This window comes from Triturus cristatus, chromosome 4_1 (genome assembly GCF_964204655.1).
Source record: "Triturus cristatus chromosome 4_1, aTriCri1.1, whole genome shotgun sequence".
NCBI classification, from domain to species: Eukaryota; Metazoa; Chordata; class Amphibia; order Caudata; family Salamandridae; genus Triturus; species Triturus cristatus.
The window spans coordinates 495,802,686-495,819,528 of NC_140585.1; the positions used below are offsets into that span (position 1 = coordinate 495,802,686).

Sequence of the window (16,843 nt, forward strand, 5' to 3'; positions counted from 1 at the left end):
ATGCCTCCTCCGGTCTGGTTGATGCGGTCCCTTCGGATGATCTTATAGCCATCTGGGATGGCGATGGCGATGTCGGGCGCTGAAGAGGCGTTCATCCAGGTTTCCGTGAGGAAGGCGACGTCTGGTGAAGTAGTGTCGAGCAGGTTCCAGAGCTCGATGGCGTGTCTGTGGACGGAGCGGGTGTTGAGTAGGATGCACTTTAGGTGGCTGCTGCTGTTGCTCGTCTTGGTCTTGGTCGGTGCAGGAGTAGTGCAGGTCCGGATGCAGGTGAACTTGTAGGAGTGGCAGCAGAAGGGTCCAGGGTGCGTCTCGGGGTGGCTCGGTAGCAACCCGGGGTTCGGCCGGCGTTGAGTGCGTGGAGTTCGGTGGCGTCATAGGTCCGGCGGGAGGGCGGGAGTCTGCGGGGGCCAGGGGTCCTGGCACTGGGCGCGGTCCAGGCGCGGACGGGCGCAGACGGGCTTACCTTTGGCGCACCTTCGGCGCTCAGTCGGTGCTCCCGCTGCGCGCGTCCGCTGCGTGGTCGCTGAGGGGGCGTCATAAGAAGGGAGCCGGGAGGGCGGGTCAGCTGGGAGGCGGGATCGTGGTAGCCAATCGTCTGGCGTGGGGGCGGGGCCGCAGGCAGGCAGCGGCAGGAAAAAACGGGTGCAGGCTAAGCGGGCGGCCCAGCGGCGGTTGGGGCGTTGCAATCGGCGTCGGCTCGCAGCGGCGATGTGCTCAGGCAGCAGGAGGCTCAGGAGCAGGAGAGGTGAGGAGCGTGGGGGCGACCAGGCCGAAGGCAAATCACATTTTTCATTCGCAATTCAGTATTTGGAAGGGGCGTATTTAGGGAGTCCCTTCCAAATACCTAATTAGTATGGTAAGTATGCCTGTTTTGCAACCGAATTCCGGTCGCAAAACAGTAATACTTTACCAGCAGTGTTAAACTGGTGGTAACCCATTCCACTTTGAGAATGTAAATACAAATATTTTTTAAAAATAGGCATGGGTCCCATGGACCACTGTCTACTCTAAAAAAAACTTTTTTTTTAAATGCATCCATTTAAAAAACCACAAAAACAAATAAAAACGATTTCTATATTAAAAAGCAATCCCAGACATTGAGGTCTGCTGACCTTACTAGCTCACCATCCCTGTGATGGCTGTGATTCCTAATGGATTGCGAACTGCAATGTACCTCATTAATATTCATGAGATCGGTCGATTTGCAACCCACAAGGAACCCCTAAATGGAATTCAATGAGTTTCTTACATTAGGAATACCAATTGCATAACTGAAATTCAGAGAGTATCGCAATTAGGAGATCGATATTCCTAATGTTTGTACATTTGGTCCCAAATGTTTATAAGTAACGCACCTGCGGTACTATGCAAGCTTCCTGACTTAGTTGCTTTATGCATTTCCCTATCTCTGATCTAACTATGCAAAGGTGCAAGACTGGGGTTGGGAGTGCTGCTGTGGGAGCAAATCCCTTTGTGAATGAGGCATGTGGTCACAGGTCACCACACAAGCTGTTCTGCCACTGACTTTTACTTGTCTCTCTTATTGCAAATGTGTGTGTCCTAGCATAGAGCAGCTGAGTGTTCAGTAGCGTAGCCAGTGTGTCCTGGGCCCAAGTGCAAGGATGGAATAGGGCCCCCTTGCTGCTGTTTACCCAATAAAATACAACAATAACCAGGGCTCAATGGGCCCCTCAGGCCTCTGAGTCCCGGTGCCATTGCCCCTGCTGCACCACTGGAAGATACACCCCTGGTTTGTGTGCGGTACTAGGTCTTTCATTAACTGATAAAGATTCTCATGATTTGATTCCACAGTTTCCTTGTTATTATCTGTTTTGTCTTGCAGCCGAAGAAGACACCATGGATCAGCCGGGGTTCTTGCCAGACACACTGTTAAATTGGTGAAAACACACCAAAAATGCACAGCTGGCCTTGTATTTCTACAGCTGCAGAGCTTATGTGAATATAATATTTGGAGTCATGCTTTCCTCCACCCCTGTGAAGTGAACGGATATGGGTGGTCTTCAGTGCCATCTTAGGAATGTAAGAGAGGGTTATACCAACATCTAAGCAACAAAGGTGAAATATGTCTGGTTGCATTGCATTGAGGAGATCCTACAATGTGTAGTACAGATTTGTACATTTTTTATTACAGATCTAAATGTTTATTCATTTCTGTGATCAGTCCATTATGCTGCCGTGTGATATGTATTGAAATCTGTATGAAATTCAGAACCGTCTCAAATGATGGAATTATTTTATGTGGAATAAATGGGAATACCATGTTGTGATGTTTTTATATCTTGGTGGTGAGCGCCTTTATTTTTGTACAATTTTAAAAATACAAATAAATGCATCATTTTAACATGCTTTTGAGATCTGCTCAGTTACAGTACTTTTACAGAAGAATTGTCCAAAAAGACTCTGCAAAATTATAATAGTGCACCATCTAGAGGTTAACTGCTGAACATGAGCTAACATTGAAAATAAACATTCTAAACTAAACTGATTAAATCATTGCTCAAAACTTTGAATTTGCTACCCCATCAACTCCTTAATTCCTTTTAACATATGGCAAGCTAGTAGGTATGCTGAGATATATGCCTTGATTTCTAAGGTTTCTGAGTACCCAACAATGGATAAAGAGGTTACCTGCAGATTGTATTGCAAAATGGAAGCAGCAAGGTGTCACATGCAGTGCCTCAGGGTGCGGATCTATGATTATGTATGTTTCTTTTTAGTTTGTAAGAGCAAACTAGTTTAGATTGATGGATGTCGTAATTACTGGAATAACAGCAAGACTTTTCCATACCTTTGGAAATCGCTCAGGTGTGGGGTGCTACAGCAGGGAAGCCAAGGCAGTAAGGACTTTCACAGGTGTTAGAAATTGGGTTTCTGGTTGACAGAGGTATGTACCCTGTCCAAGTAGGAATCACAATCCTAGTCAGGGGAAGTCAGATACACACCCTAAATTGACCTGTGCTCATCCTCTGGTAGCTTGGCACAGAGCAGGCAGGCTTAAATTAAGAGGCAATGTGTAAGGTATGTGTTGAACATTTCAAACAGTAACACAGTGAAATCACCAGAAAAAACTCCATACCAGTTTAGAAAAATAAATTACGGTTTTATAAATAAAACAAGAACAATAAGTCAATATATGTATTTTTGAAGATTAAAAGTGAAAAATAGTGCTTTGAAGCAATAAGCGCCCATGGGGTTATCTGGTTGCGCTTGACTGGGGCAAAGTCAAGAGTTCTGGCTGACCGCGATGGAGCATGGGTGGTATAGAGGAGCCACGCAAGGCCCACTGAACAGAAGTACCTTCATCCTGGTCGCAACAGCAAGATGTGGGATGCAGCCGAGCGATGCATCGGTATCAATCCCGCAGTCGAAGGGATGCAGCGATGTTCTCCACACAATGATGGCGATGAACCGGTTCCGAAAATTAAGCGCTAGTTCTGAGATGCTTTGGTTTCAAAGAAGATGTATCTGTTTTTTTCACACAGTCGAGGGGATGCGTCAGTCATCTCTCCTGCGGCGGTGGAGATGCGGTTGTTCCGATGCAACAGTCCCTATAGAGATGTACTGGCTCCAAGTGCAATGCGCTGGTTCTGTTCTCGCAACAGATGCGATGCATTGATTCTGATCACACATCAGAGGATGCATCTGTTCCACTGGAGCAAGCACCTGTCCTTGGAGATCAGTCTGAGTTCAAGTAAGTTAGTCCAATTCTTTCTCAGCAGGACAGAGGGTAGCAGGACAGCACAGCAGAAAAGCAGTTCTTGCAGAGCAGCAGTCCAGCAGAGTGGCAGTTCTTGTAGCAGCACAGCAGTCCTTCCTCCTGGCAGAGTTCTTCGCAGGTCCAGTAGCATCTGATTTTGTGGTGTCTGAAACCCAGTACTTATATCTAGTTGTGCCTTAGAAGTGGAGTTGACTTCAAAGAGGGGCTTTGAAGTGCACAGAAGTCCTTCTTCCTAGCTGTGGCTCCAAATTCACTACACAGGGGTATACAGCCCTTTGTGTCGGGAGAGGACACGGCCTATTCAGGTGTAAGTATCAGCTCTTCCCTCCCATCCTTCCCAGGATATCCCATCAGGATGTGGATGGCCACTCAATCACACCTAAGCTCCCTTTGTGTGTGGCTGAATGCACAAAGTGCAGCTGTCACCCATCCCAGATACATGGTAGAGACAGGCTGCAGGTACACAGGGCTAAGAGCAGAATAATGGCATCTTTCTAAAAGTGGCATTTTTAAAAGGGTAGTGATAAATGCATCTTTACTGGTAAAAAATATATTTCATTACCATTCTAATGATATGAAACATTATATAGCACGCCTTCTCAATCAGGAATTACAGTTTATAAGTGTAATAAGGAATTCCCAATGTTAACCTATGTGAGGGGTAGGCCTCACAACAGTAAAAAACCTATTTGAGTGTTTTTCACTACCAAGACATGAAAAACTTAAAAATACATGTCCTACCTTTTAATTACACAGCACCCTGCCCTATGGGCTACCCGGGCCTACCTTAGGTGTGACTTATATGTAATAAAAGGAGAGTTTAAGGCTTGGCAAGGGGTTGTAAATGCCAAGTCGTCATGGCAGTGCAAACTGTACACAAAGGCTCTGTAGTAGCAGGCCTGAGACATGTGTAAAGTGCTACTTGTTTGGGTGGCACAATCAGTGCTGCAGGCCCCCTAGCATTTAATTTACGGGCCCTTGGCACATGTAGCGCACCTTGCTAAGGGCTTATAGGTAAATTAAATATGCCTGTTGTGGATAAGTCAACCAAACAATGTTTTAGGAGAGAAACACATGGACTTTAGCACTGGTTGGCAGTACTATGGCCAAGAAAAAGAATTTAGAAAAATTGGAGCAAAGAAGTCAAAATATTTAGGGGAAGACCACCCTAAAGAGGTCAGGTCTAATAACAGATCACACATTTTGGGTACCACAATCATGTAGCTGGAGGTGGAATACTGCTTATCCTGTCATCCTTAGGGGGGTCTAAATCTTGTGCCTGCTTACCTCCACTTTTTGCAGTATCTTTTTGTTGACCGTAGGACTATGAGCACTTTAACACTGCAAACCGGTGCTAAAGTGTATGTACTTCTCAACTAAACATTGTGACATTGGTGTATACCTGATTGGCATATTTGGCTTATTTATACGTCCCTAGACCTGCAGCACTGGTTGTGCTGCCCACATGAGTAGCCTTTCAAACCTGTCTCAGGCCTGCCATTGCAAGGCATGTGTGTGCAGGTTACTGCCACTTCGACTTGGCATTTATAATTACTTGCCAAAACGAAAACTACCCTTCTATTACACATACATCACCCCTAAGGTAGGCCCTAGGTAGTCCTAAGGGTATGGTGCTCTGTAACTAAAAGGTAGGACATTTACTTTTAAGTTTTACATGTCCTGATAGTGACAAACAGCTACATTTGTTTTTATCTATTTTGAAGACTACTCCTCTCAAAGGCTAGAATTGTAATTTCCTTAAAACACTTTTAATCTGTAATTCCTGACTAGAAAGTAGAAGCTGCATCATGTTTCATATCTTTGGAATGGTAATGACAAATCCTCTTTACTGGTAAAGTTGGATTTAACATTACTGTTTTAGAAATGTACTTTTAGAAAGTTGACATTTCTCTCCTCTTACTGCTCTGTGTGCCTTGCACCCGTCTCCCATACATGTCTAGGATAGGTGACAGCTACACTTTGTGCATTCCCTCTAGAAAGCCACAAACGCAGGACTTTTGGGTGTGACAGAGAACTCATCTGCATTCATCTACATTCTGATAGCTCTTCCTGGGCAGGAAGAGGAAGCTGACACTTACACCTGAATAGGCAGTGTCCTGTGTTCCACACAAAGGGTGGACGACCCCCTACTGATAGTCTGGAGCCGGGGCTGGGATGAAAGATCGACCTGTACACTTCAAGGGTTTGCTTTGAAGGCATCCTCACATCAAAGGCATACCTAGGTATAAGTACTGGGGCTCTGAACCTATCAAGACAGTACACTACCCGACCTGTGAAGAACTCTGCCGGGAGAAGGACTGCTGTGCTGCAAGGTTTGCCACTCTGTCTGATTGCTGCTCTGAAAGAACCGCTTTCTGCTATGCTGATCTGCCTTGCTGCCTGCTGATCTCTGGTCTGTGGAAGAAAAGTACTGGACCCATCTCACTTGAACCCAGAGTTACTCCAAGGGCTTGCTGGCTTGCCCCCTGTTCTGAAGTCTCATGGCCATCAAAGACTTCCTGTAACTTTGCAACAGCACCTGAACTCTGCCATCTGTGAGTCTTGCCCTGCCAAGTGGTGGCAATCTAGTTCTGGGCCCCAGAAGGGTAATTTCTGCTGTCCAGAACCATCAAAAGCGATGCAGTGACGACTGTGCACCGATCAGAGTCGATGCAGTGCTCTTCGATGTCAATGCAGTGCCGATCCAAGGACCTCTCTGTGCAGCTATAGGATGACGTTGGACCTGACTGCAAGGTTTGATGATGACACAGTGCCTGCATCGGAATGGATTCAACGCTGACACAGGACCCGACTGTGAGGCTTGACGACAACGCAGCGACACAACTGCGTGAATTGGAACCTACGCATTGAGTCTTCGACACTGACGCCTGCTCCATCAAGGTACTTTGTAATTGGTTCCTGTGTGGGTCCTGTAGCCAGCTTGCCCTCCATCACGGGCAGCCTGAACTCTGGATTTACCCTGGTCCAGAGCGACCTCAACTAACCCCTAAGCGATATTTGACTGTAAGCACTACTTTTTGATTTAGTCTTTAAAAATTCATAACTCTGGTTCTACTTATAGGATTTTTGTTGTTCCGGTCTTTCTTTCCTCATAAAATTATTTTCTTTTTTTCTTAACCTGTATGGAGTATTTTTATGGTGTTTTCATTGTGTTACTGTGTTTGTCTGTTGCACACATGCTTTACACATTGCCTCTTTAGATAAGCCTGACTGCTCTGTGACAAGCTACCAGAGGGTGAGCATAGGCTATCTTTTAGGTTGTATCTAGCCTACCCTGGCTAGCATTGTGGTCACTACTTGCTTGGACAGGGTGCATACCTCTGCCAAATAGAGACCTAGTTTCTAACAAATGCAATGGTCAATTAGGCTGCTCACGAATAATTTTTTAAAAAGATATATTTGTTGAATCATAAGATTTGTGCATCAGACATACAGTATTGTATTTAAGAGGGTTGCGAATTGTTAACAAATCAAATCTAACGTGTGAAGGATGGCTTACTTCGTTCATACGTATTCATTTTTAGAGGAAGGCACGCACAACCTTGTGACTTGTACGTTTTGAACGCTGTAGCCAAAAAAGCAATAAAAACAATTCAGGCAACCATATGTCAAAGTCAGGAATGGCAGCATTTCTCATGACACAAATCTTGGCCACCGCCAAAGCCATTGCTAGTCATAGTTTTCTATGGTTGTTTAATCCTGATTTGTCTGAAATTGTGTAGGAGCAGTAAATGAGTGTACAGCAGGATCTCAAGCACACGTTTCTGAAAGTCTATTCCACAAGGTGGACCAGTAGTTTGAGAGGTGTGGGAATGCCCACATTATATGCAGCAAATCTCAATTCAGATGGTTGCATTTTGCACATTCAGAATTTAGATGACATTTTCTGACATATGTGTGCTGCATGGAGAGTAGAAAGAACCAGAGGCATATTTACTAGTAATTTGTGTCAGGTGGTGCAAACTAGTGCAAAGTATAGACTTGGGATTTATTGTTTTGTGATGGTAAGTAGTGCTTAAGCAATGCAAAGTAGAAGTGGACTGTCCGGCATTCTTTACAATACCTAGAGCCCGCAACCATATTTGGTGACCTACAGTGCGGGACCCACCCAAAACGCATTACCATTACTTCGTCTGGGCACTTTTCTGGCAAAAGATCTGGTCCTCTCCTGGGAGCAGTCATGGCCAGGTAGCGAATGCTACTTGTGTAGCTGCAGTCAAGAAAGCCTACTTCATCTTCTTTGTGTGTGTCTGCCGTCTTACCTTTCAGATGGAAATTGCTACGCCCAGCTTTAAGGGTTTTTCAGATCAGGTCTTGCCGCCCCTCAGTGATGGCTCTCCTGAACGGCAATACAGCTATTATGCAAGGCCACCAGGTTTTTGCAACATGTATAAATGCTTCTCACACAGCATACATCGGCTCTTTCAGATCAATAACCGATGAATGATTTTAGCCGGAAGCCACCTCGGCCTCACTACACACAATCTGCAAGGAACATTTTGTAGCCGATCTTAACACAATTTTAACTCAATTCACTGTTGTCTCCATTTCTTCTTAATCTTTTTTTATACAATTTTTGTAACAATTCATCAAATGTAAAATAATGTAATGTTGGTTTATATTGCAAAGCTTTTTATTAATTGGCAATAAAGATTTTACTTAATTGTGTGCAGCATAGAAAGAGCAAATCGCCATTATTGATTGTTTATGTACAGGAAGATGTTCTTTCCTGCTCATAAAAAATTATCCTACCGCCCAGGCACCCTTGCAACTTGGTGTAAGGTGCCTTTGTTGGCGCTAAACAGCTTTTTTAGAACCAGCGCAAGGCAAAATGCAGTGGTGCATTGTATTTTTGTAAATACGCAGCATCACTGCATTTTGAAAACGTCAGAGCACGGCATTGCCAAATTTGGCGTAACACAGCGCTCCGGCATTTTCTTGTAAATATTCTCCTCCATGTCTTCTTTTGGCGTAAGAGACATTAAAGCCTTGTTGGAAACAGGACCCAAGTAGCTGGTGTATTCAGCTTTGATAAACACTATGCGGTCCGTTTACTAAGATTTAACGCCTTGTCTGTGTTACTAAAGTAACACAAACCGACACAAAATCTTTTTTATTAATTTACTTTCCAGCGCTTAACTTGTTTAGCACTGGAAATTCACTCGAAAATAGCGCAAAGCTGCACATAGAGCTGCTTTGCATTACTTAGTGCCAAGGGGGAGTACCATGTATGGTGCATGGGCTTACCCATGCAACCACTCATGGTTTTGGCTGGTATGTCCTATTTACTTAAAAAAGTAGAGATGGTTTAGCGTCAGAAAATAGCACCCACTTAATCCAGGTGCTGTCATGGAGAAATGTTTTAATTGCTCCTTTATTTGCTGTCTTTGCATGTGTGTTGTACTGTACAGCACACATACAAAGGGGTTGATTATGATGTCACCTGGAAAGGCTCAGAACGGCATTTGATTTGGCCTTTCCGACAATCTCGGACACATCTCCCAATGACCGATTATCATGGCTGGAAAGCATTCAAACTGTCCGACTCGGTTCCGAAAGGCATTGAGAGTAACCAAGTTGGTCGGAGCCGAATTGTAGTGTTCTATGGACCGCGTTTCCAGCTGAGTGATTAGGATGTAAGATTCGGACAGTCTTTCCGAATTGGTTGTGCTGACATGGATCGGCTGTAGGAATCTGACTTTGGGGGCCTGTAGCAGGCCCTTCTTCACCCGAGGCCCTCAGAATTGGGCATGTGAGGGTATCCATAGGTCACCCCTTCCAATACATGCACAGTGTGGCAAGCATCATGGGGTGCCTGGCACAGGGTGCAAGGTTTTCCCCAAACACCCCTTTTGACAATGGGAGCCTGTGTTCGCGTTCGGAACACAGGCTCCCATTGAATTCAATGCGAGTCCAACCAAACAATGTCCTGAAGCATCATAATAGTTCAGTAGGACTCGCAGACCCGATTCGGTCGGAAACGATTCCGAAACCGATTCTGTCGGAAGAGTTTCCAAACGACATCGTAATCGACCCCAAAGTGGGAAAAGGTTTAAAGGGAGTCTCAGCATAGTGTTTTGTACTGGAAGCATTATCTTCCAGTACAAAACCTATGCTAGACTCATGGAAAAACCTTTGGACTATTGTGCAAATGTGTGTCCATGGCGCACACCAGCATACATCTGCACCGGCGCTGGGAAGAGGGGAGTGCCCCATTTCTGTAAATATGATGCTCTCATGCTCGCTTCCTCTCGTGCAACACAGCATTTGCAGCTGCTGCACTGCGCTGCATGACAAATTAGTACATCTGGCCTTGTGTGTACAAAAACGGAAGTACTGCTCTGTTTATTTTATTAAATTCACCAGGGAAACCATCTTCCCTAGGAGATTTAATTGTCAGAAGGTCTGATAAATATACAATTTCTATACATTTTATTGTGTGGTTAATTAAAACCATTGTGTGTACAAAAACGCAAGTACTGCTCTGTTTATTTTATTAAATTCACCAGGGAAACCATCTTCCCTAGGAGATTTAATTGTCAGAAGGTCTGATAAATATACAATTTCTATACATTTTATTGTGTGGTTAATTAAAACCATTACAATTAACAATATTTACAATGTTAAAAAGTTCTAATATAGTTTGCACAGATATTTTGGACTCCACGTTTTTCTCAAATCAAAGTATTTTCTAGTGCTTTTGTAGCATGACTATGTTTAGTGGCTTCTGAGCTATAGTATTCTGTTTTGACTAGAACAAAGTAGTTTTTTTTATTGTTCTGAATGAAAAAGGTATGATTACTGCTTGCAAAGCAACTGACCTTCAGGGGATAGGGAAAGCAAATTGAAGGATTCTAAATGATCTTTGGATTGTGAGTTATCTGGCACTTCAGAATGTTTTTATTTTTTGTAAAACATTCTGATTAACACAGCTGAGGCATACCCCTCAGCTGTGTTAAAGGTTTGAGACAATAATCATGTGTCTGTGTCATATATTGCCATTTGTGTCTCACTTCGTCGCAACTGACATGCCAATATTTATCCTGCTTTTTGCCTGCATTCATAAAGGGGCTGACAGAGTTTTAACAAAGCCTATTCAGCCTTTTTCTCCTTTGGCTATGGCAGAGTCCCACTTTTAAAGGCTTCTCCCAGAGGCCTTTTCTGCTGCTCAGAGGGTCTGGGTTGATTGGGAATGAAAATTTGTTTTCAAATTTGAATACATGGACATACGAATTAAGGGTCAAAGGTACAAAGCACTTATTTAGTCGCAAATGCTGTAAAGTTTGCACCTGAAAACTTGCTTTTAGCAAAAATGTTTTGTTATATGATTTTAAAGAAAATTCAAAGAGCAATGAAAAAACAGTTATGCGCAAATGGAAACATTAACATATCTCAAGAGGCAAAATTATATAATAAAAGACTATTTTATCATTTCATACAAAGAGAAAGAGGAGAACAAGAAGAGGATAAAAGGGGAGTAGGAAATAGAAAAGTGGTGCAATCAATCAATCAGGGTATTTTAAGTGTGCTAATTGCCCTTGAGGGTCTCAAGGCGCTCGGGGGGGGGGGGGGGTGATTTGATCAGCTCCGGTCAGTCAAAGAGCCAGGTATTGAGGGTCTTCCTGAAGATATGCAGGGTGGGGGCACATCTGATGTCAATCGGGAGCTCGTTCCAGGTCTTGGCCGCGATGTAGGAGAAGGTTCTGCCATCCATTCTTGCTCTGTGGATGCGCGGGGGTTCGGCGAGGTCGGCTGATCGGAGGTCCCTCTTGGGCACGTGGGAGGAGATTCTGTCATTGAGAAATTGGGGTCGGTGTTGTGGAGGCATTTGTACGCGTGAGTGAGTATCTTGAAAGTTACTCTCTTCTCAACAGGGAGCCAGTGGACGTTGCACAGATATTGGGTGATGTATGCAGGAGGGAAAGGAAGTGAGAAAGAGTCAATTAAGGTTTTGATGAGTGCACGGAGAGAATAGTAGTGAAAGGTAACCAATATAGATCATATTTTGTCACTTGGCTAGGTTAGGCCCAGGAAGAAACACTGTCATTTACATGTAATAGTTTCTAAAGTTGCCTTCTTTTTCCACACAATGACTTTCAACACACATTTGCTGTGTGACAGTGCAGGATTAGTTTCTCTGAAACCACATTGCTTACAATACCACTTTTTAAGTACACTATCACGACACCTTAAACATTCAGTACAAGGCCTGGACACACATTGTGCAAAAGTTATTGTTTATTATTCATCCATATGGTGACAGCACTATTACAGAAAACAATAAAAAGGGCCAGCTTGGCTGAAGCTTTGACATGGAAGCATGGATGCTGTGTCATAAATACACACGTTCCTCCGTGCTCAAATTGGAGGAGGACTCCGCTGTCATTGCGAGGTCATTGCTTTCGTTGGCGTTTCAGCACAGCTAATTCCTGTTTACCCTCTGGGAGGAGGGATGTCCAACTTGTGGCCAAGACGGGAACCTACATACCTTGCCTTCAGGTAATTGGAATTTAGATCATCCAGTATGGGATTCTTGGCAGAACACCTGACCTAGGCAACCATTTGTTACCTTGCCAGGCTTAGGGGTACTTATGGTGGCAGTGTGAGCTATCAGGGGTATAAACCAACATTTCCTGAAGGAATGCACAAAATCAGTCTGGCACCATCCTAATGTTTATTTTGTCCAACAAACAAACCGTTCCTACTGAAAAATGGAAACCGTATGACAATTTCATCTTCTGGTATAACATTAATGAGAAGACAGTATGAATTCTATGCTCATCAATCAATCTGGATTTGTACCGCCTGGCTAATCACCAGTGAGGGTAGGGAGTGCTGCTGTAAGGGCTCAGTTGAAGGGCTCAGTTGAATAGCCAGTTCTTGAATCATTTTCTGAATTCCAGCAGGGAGGAGGTAGTACGGTGGAAAAATGGGAAGTTGTTCCAGGATTTTGCAGTGAGGTAGAAGGAGCATCCTCCACTGTTCACCTCCGAAAGAATTCCACCATGTTAACATGGATAATTTAGAAACATCTTTCCAAAGCGAAAGTATCATTTTAAAAGCAGGTGCGATAAAAATATCAAATAACAAATATTTAGGAGATTAGTGTTCTAAACTAGGTGTGAAGGAACCTATAAAAACATTTTAGGAAGTTAATGGTAGAGTACATTTGAAAATATTTAAACATTTACACCAAATAGAGTTCGAAAATTCATGAACATGAGCGAAATTATATATCAAATGTGTTAAAGAGACATTGCATGTGGAACATGACCAACATAAAGGAGAAGCAGGAGGACCAAAATTAGAAATACATTCTGGGGTAAGAACATCCCTATCATAAATAAACAAGCATTTGTAATGCAATAGGTCTCGCATTTACGAGAGTTTAAGCTATTGGCATTGCAAATGAAAATGCCTTTTATTTATCTGTTTTGCTAATTAACACATAAATACACCTTTTGCATGTACATAAATAAAAGGCTTTGTCATACACAATGCCAATAGTTCAAACTCTTGTAAATGCGAGACTTATTCAAAGAAGCGGCTGCCATTGTCCTGTGCTGCTTGAAAAGTGAAAGCGCGCATGGCGCGCTGAATGTTGCAGGAAAGCATGTTGTGCCTGCAGTAGGACAAACTCATTAAAGAAAAGAGTGCTTACAGACTAAAAAAGACGTACCGTGTAACGACAGAAGCAATAGGGCAAGTCCTCATGGGAGGTTACAAATGAAGACAAGGCGGTACTAAGGAGGGACTAACACGCCTATTAATTAATCAGAAGCCAGCATTTATGAAGGACAATGACACAAGCGAATGACAAATATGGGCGGCGAGTGGGCGGGGCTTCTATTCCATATTCCAATACAACATGCCGCAGAGCAGCGCATGCGTGCAGACTCTAGGCTCATCCTAAAATAAGTTATCACATTTTTTAACATTCTGAAGGAAAGGGGCCCTAAATCCTAACACTGGCAGTCTTTATAAAGACCTGCAGAGCCAAGGCGCAGATTTGGCTCATTCCTTTGCTCAGAAGTTGTTTGAACAGCTTGACGGATTTCAACAATCTGGCTAGGAGTCAAAAGAGATGGCAATGCATCAGAATTAGCAAAGAGTGCAACAAAACCAGTCATCACTGTGATGTGACTGCGCCATGACCAGGTTTGCTTGTGCCAATGCAGGCCTATGTGTGTTAAAACAAGACCTGCCCTCAATAACAGATAAGAACACTGTGCCTCTCAAAACAGAGCACACAAAATAAATGCTCATCCTTCAGTTGTCGTCATTCTGTGCGTGCGCGCCTGTGCAATATCTGGGTCTCAGTACAAATGGCAATCCCAGATCAGTGAATTGAAGAATCCGTGCATCCTTTCACAAAAATATGATCTGTTTCCGGCAGGCAGACAGGAGAGCAGACAGGCAAGCATAAAGATTGGCCTCCAATCTACGAAGGAGAATCATGGGGCTGCTTGTCCTTTATGCTTAAATTGTGCCAAAATAATCATACAATGACACTGAACGATCACTGATCCCTGTCATTGGGCAGTGGGGGGCGGAGCTATGCGAATGTCATGTGCCCCAACAGCAGACTGAAGAAGCAAGAGTATGATCCAACAGGTAGAGTTACTTATGGCATACCTTTGATGCACATGTGATGGTTTGAGTCTTTAGACATACATGCACCAGAGAATGATTCCCTAAAGGCCCTTTTATAAAGTTTCTCGCTTTCTTTGGTTTCCTAAATATTACTGAGTAATCGCTGACGTACTTATGAATGATTTTGATTGAACTGTAGAGTTATTAGGAAGCTTTATTAAAATTAGCACCAGACAAATCTAATAAAAATAGAAAAATCTCGGTGATACAAATTGAAAGTAAACGGACAATGCCATTGAGCTGAGTCTTCAGCTTATTGACATGGAAGGTTCAATGTGTTCCAAAAAGTAACTGGAAAGTCAGTTTTAACATCTAGAGATTTTGAGGGAAAGTCTCCGTTCTTCTAAAATGTACCAGAGCATGCACACTGTGTTCTACGAACACTGCAAATCCCCTTTTTCATTTTCTGGCTGACATTGACCAGAAATATAAACAAGCATTGACAATACCAATGGTCTAGCTTTAAAGGGATGTTGTATGGTAATGTGAAGCATTATCAGTAAATAGCACCAGAATAGATATTTATTTATGTGGAACAAAGAAATGTAGAATAATATTGGTGTAGGTTAAAAGGTCAGGATGCAGTTGCACTGCCTAGACAGACCTAAAAATCCATGTAGGTTGATGACTTCCCTCCTCCCATCCATGCTGCTGCCAGAGAAAAATAACAGAAATTATCTAGTTATCTAAGGACCAATATTCCTCTAGTGAAAGCAGAATTGCTACTGCCCTCTACTTGCATACATCTGAAATGTGAAAACATTTCTTATACCCCAAACTATGTAATCCACAACCTGCAAGAACCTAAAAAATGAATAACACCTGTTGTTACCTAAATTATGCAACCCAATATATGCATGCATCAGAAACAGTTCAAGACCATTCATTATACCCAGAGGTCGAAGTGCACACAAAAACAAGCAGTGTTCTTACTGCACTACACTTCTTGTTTTAGAGAAATAAAATGTGGTGTCCCACAGGGATTGGCTCTCAGTCCTACAATGCTTAATGTATAAGTGTCTCCAATGGCCCTACAAGTTCAGCCTTGGGATTTCAATATAGTATCTTATGCAAATGACACTCAGTTGTCGCTTGATTTTCAACAACCGGATAACAAAAGGTCTCGGCTGTAGAAAACCGGATGCCTAGCAGCTGAATTCAGATAAATCTGAAATTTGTGTTTTTGGGAGTGTATCTCCATTGGACATACAGAAATTCTGGCCAGTTGTGTTGGGGGACTCGCCCATTCTAAAGGCAGTAGTCAGGAATTTGGGGGGTGCAACTGGACACTAGACTATCATTTCAATAACCGCTACAGTGGACTTAACAGCGGTTTGTTTTGCTCTACTAAAATCCTTATGAAAGACTAACATTTCTTCCAGTTTCTACCTGGGAAGACATCATGCATTACTCAATTACATACAGGCTGGATTATGCAAATGTACTTTACCTGGAGGGATGAACAAAACTGGGGATAGGCTGCAAAGAGCGCAGAATGCGGCAGTGGAAAGATTGATCCTAAATATTCCCAAGAGGCGAGGTCTGGTGCTACTGTACTTGTTACCAGCCAAGCAAAGAATTGAGTTTAAGGCACTAATAATTACCCATATGGCTATACATAAAAAGGTCCGCGTTATATTCAGAAGAAAGAAAATATATATTCCATGTGGCACTTCCCTCAGTGAAAATAAGTCATCTTTTCTTCCCTCGGATACATAAGACTAGAGAATGCAGGAGGCCTTTTGCTTTTCAGACTCGATGCCACTCTTGGATCTTCCATCCCCCAGTTTCCACACATGGAAACCAAACACTCCTTTGGTTCTGCTCAATAACTCGTATCCAATTTTGCCCACAACACAAAACGTCCCACAAAGCAAAGCTTTAGCCACTAAACCGCTTTACAAACTCCGGGAGCATTTTACAAAGCACACATGTTCTTGAGAAATGAGACGGCGATGGATAAAAAAATGGAGACAGGAATATGGGACGCAGTGATGCCGATTAACAGGACAGCACTGCACTAAGAAACTCATAACTACACTGAGATTACCCATCATGACTGACCTAGACAACAAAATAAAAACCTTAATTTAAGATTACACCTGTCACTAAACACAGCAGTCAGACATTAAAATAAACAATGTCAGCAATGCAAGCGGATCCATATCACCTTTCAGAAAGATCCAATAAAGTGGAGTTCTATCCTACTCAGCAGGGTTCTCTAAAGTCGGACCAGGATGGTCGAATCCACGCCTAATTTTTAGCATGTTCCCATTTATATAAAAGTAGTTATCTTAAAAATCTTGCATGGATCTGGCCCTCCAGAAAATACTTTGGAGAACCCTGCTATACAACCTAAAGACCACCAAGAACTGAGGCCGACTGCCACAGCTGACTTGGGTCAGGGTAGAGGGTCAAATGACCGGCAAC

At 43.2% G+C, this 16,843-nt stretch overlaps 1 protein-coding gene across 3 annotated transcripts in view; it reads left to right on the forward strand.

Annotated features, from left to right (window-relative positions):
* The window catches only part of SPX (spexin hormone), a 79,742-nt gene extending 77,383 nt beyond the window's left edge, over window positions 1-2,359 (forward strand). For 2 of the 3 annotated variants that reach the window (XM_085650577.1, XM_085650578.1), the window contains one exon: window positions 1,844-2,288. In XM_085650577.1, the coding sequence (XP_085506703.1) occupies window positions 1,844-1,902 (59 nt within the window). In that variant the 3' untranslated portion in view covers window positions 1,903-2,288. Of the gene's footprint in view, window positions 1-1,843 lie in introns of all 3 variants that reach the window. The other variant, XM_085650576.1, reaches the window with a different exon arrangement.
* The last annotated feature ends 14,484 nt before the right edge of the window (window positions 2,360-16,843 follow it).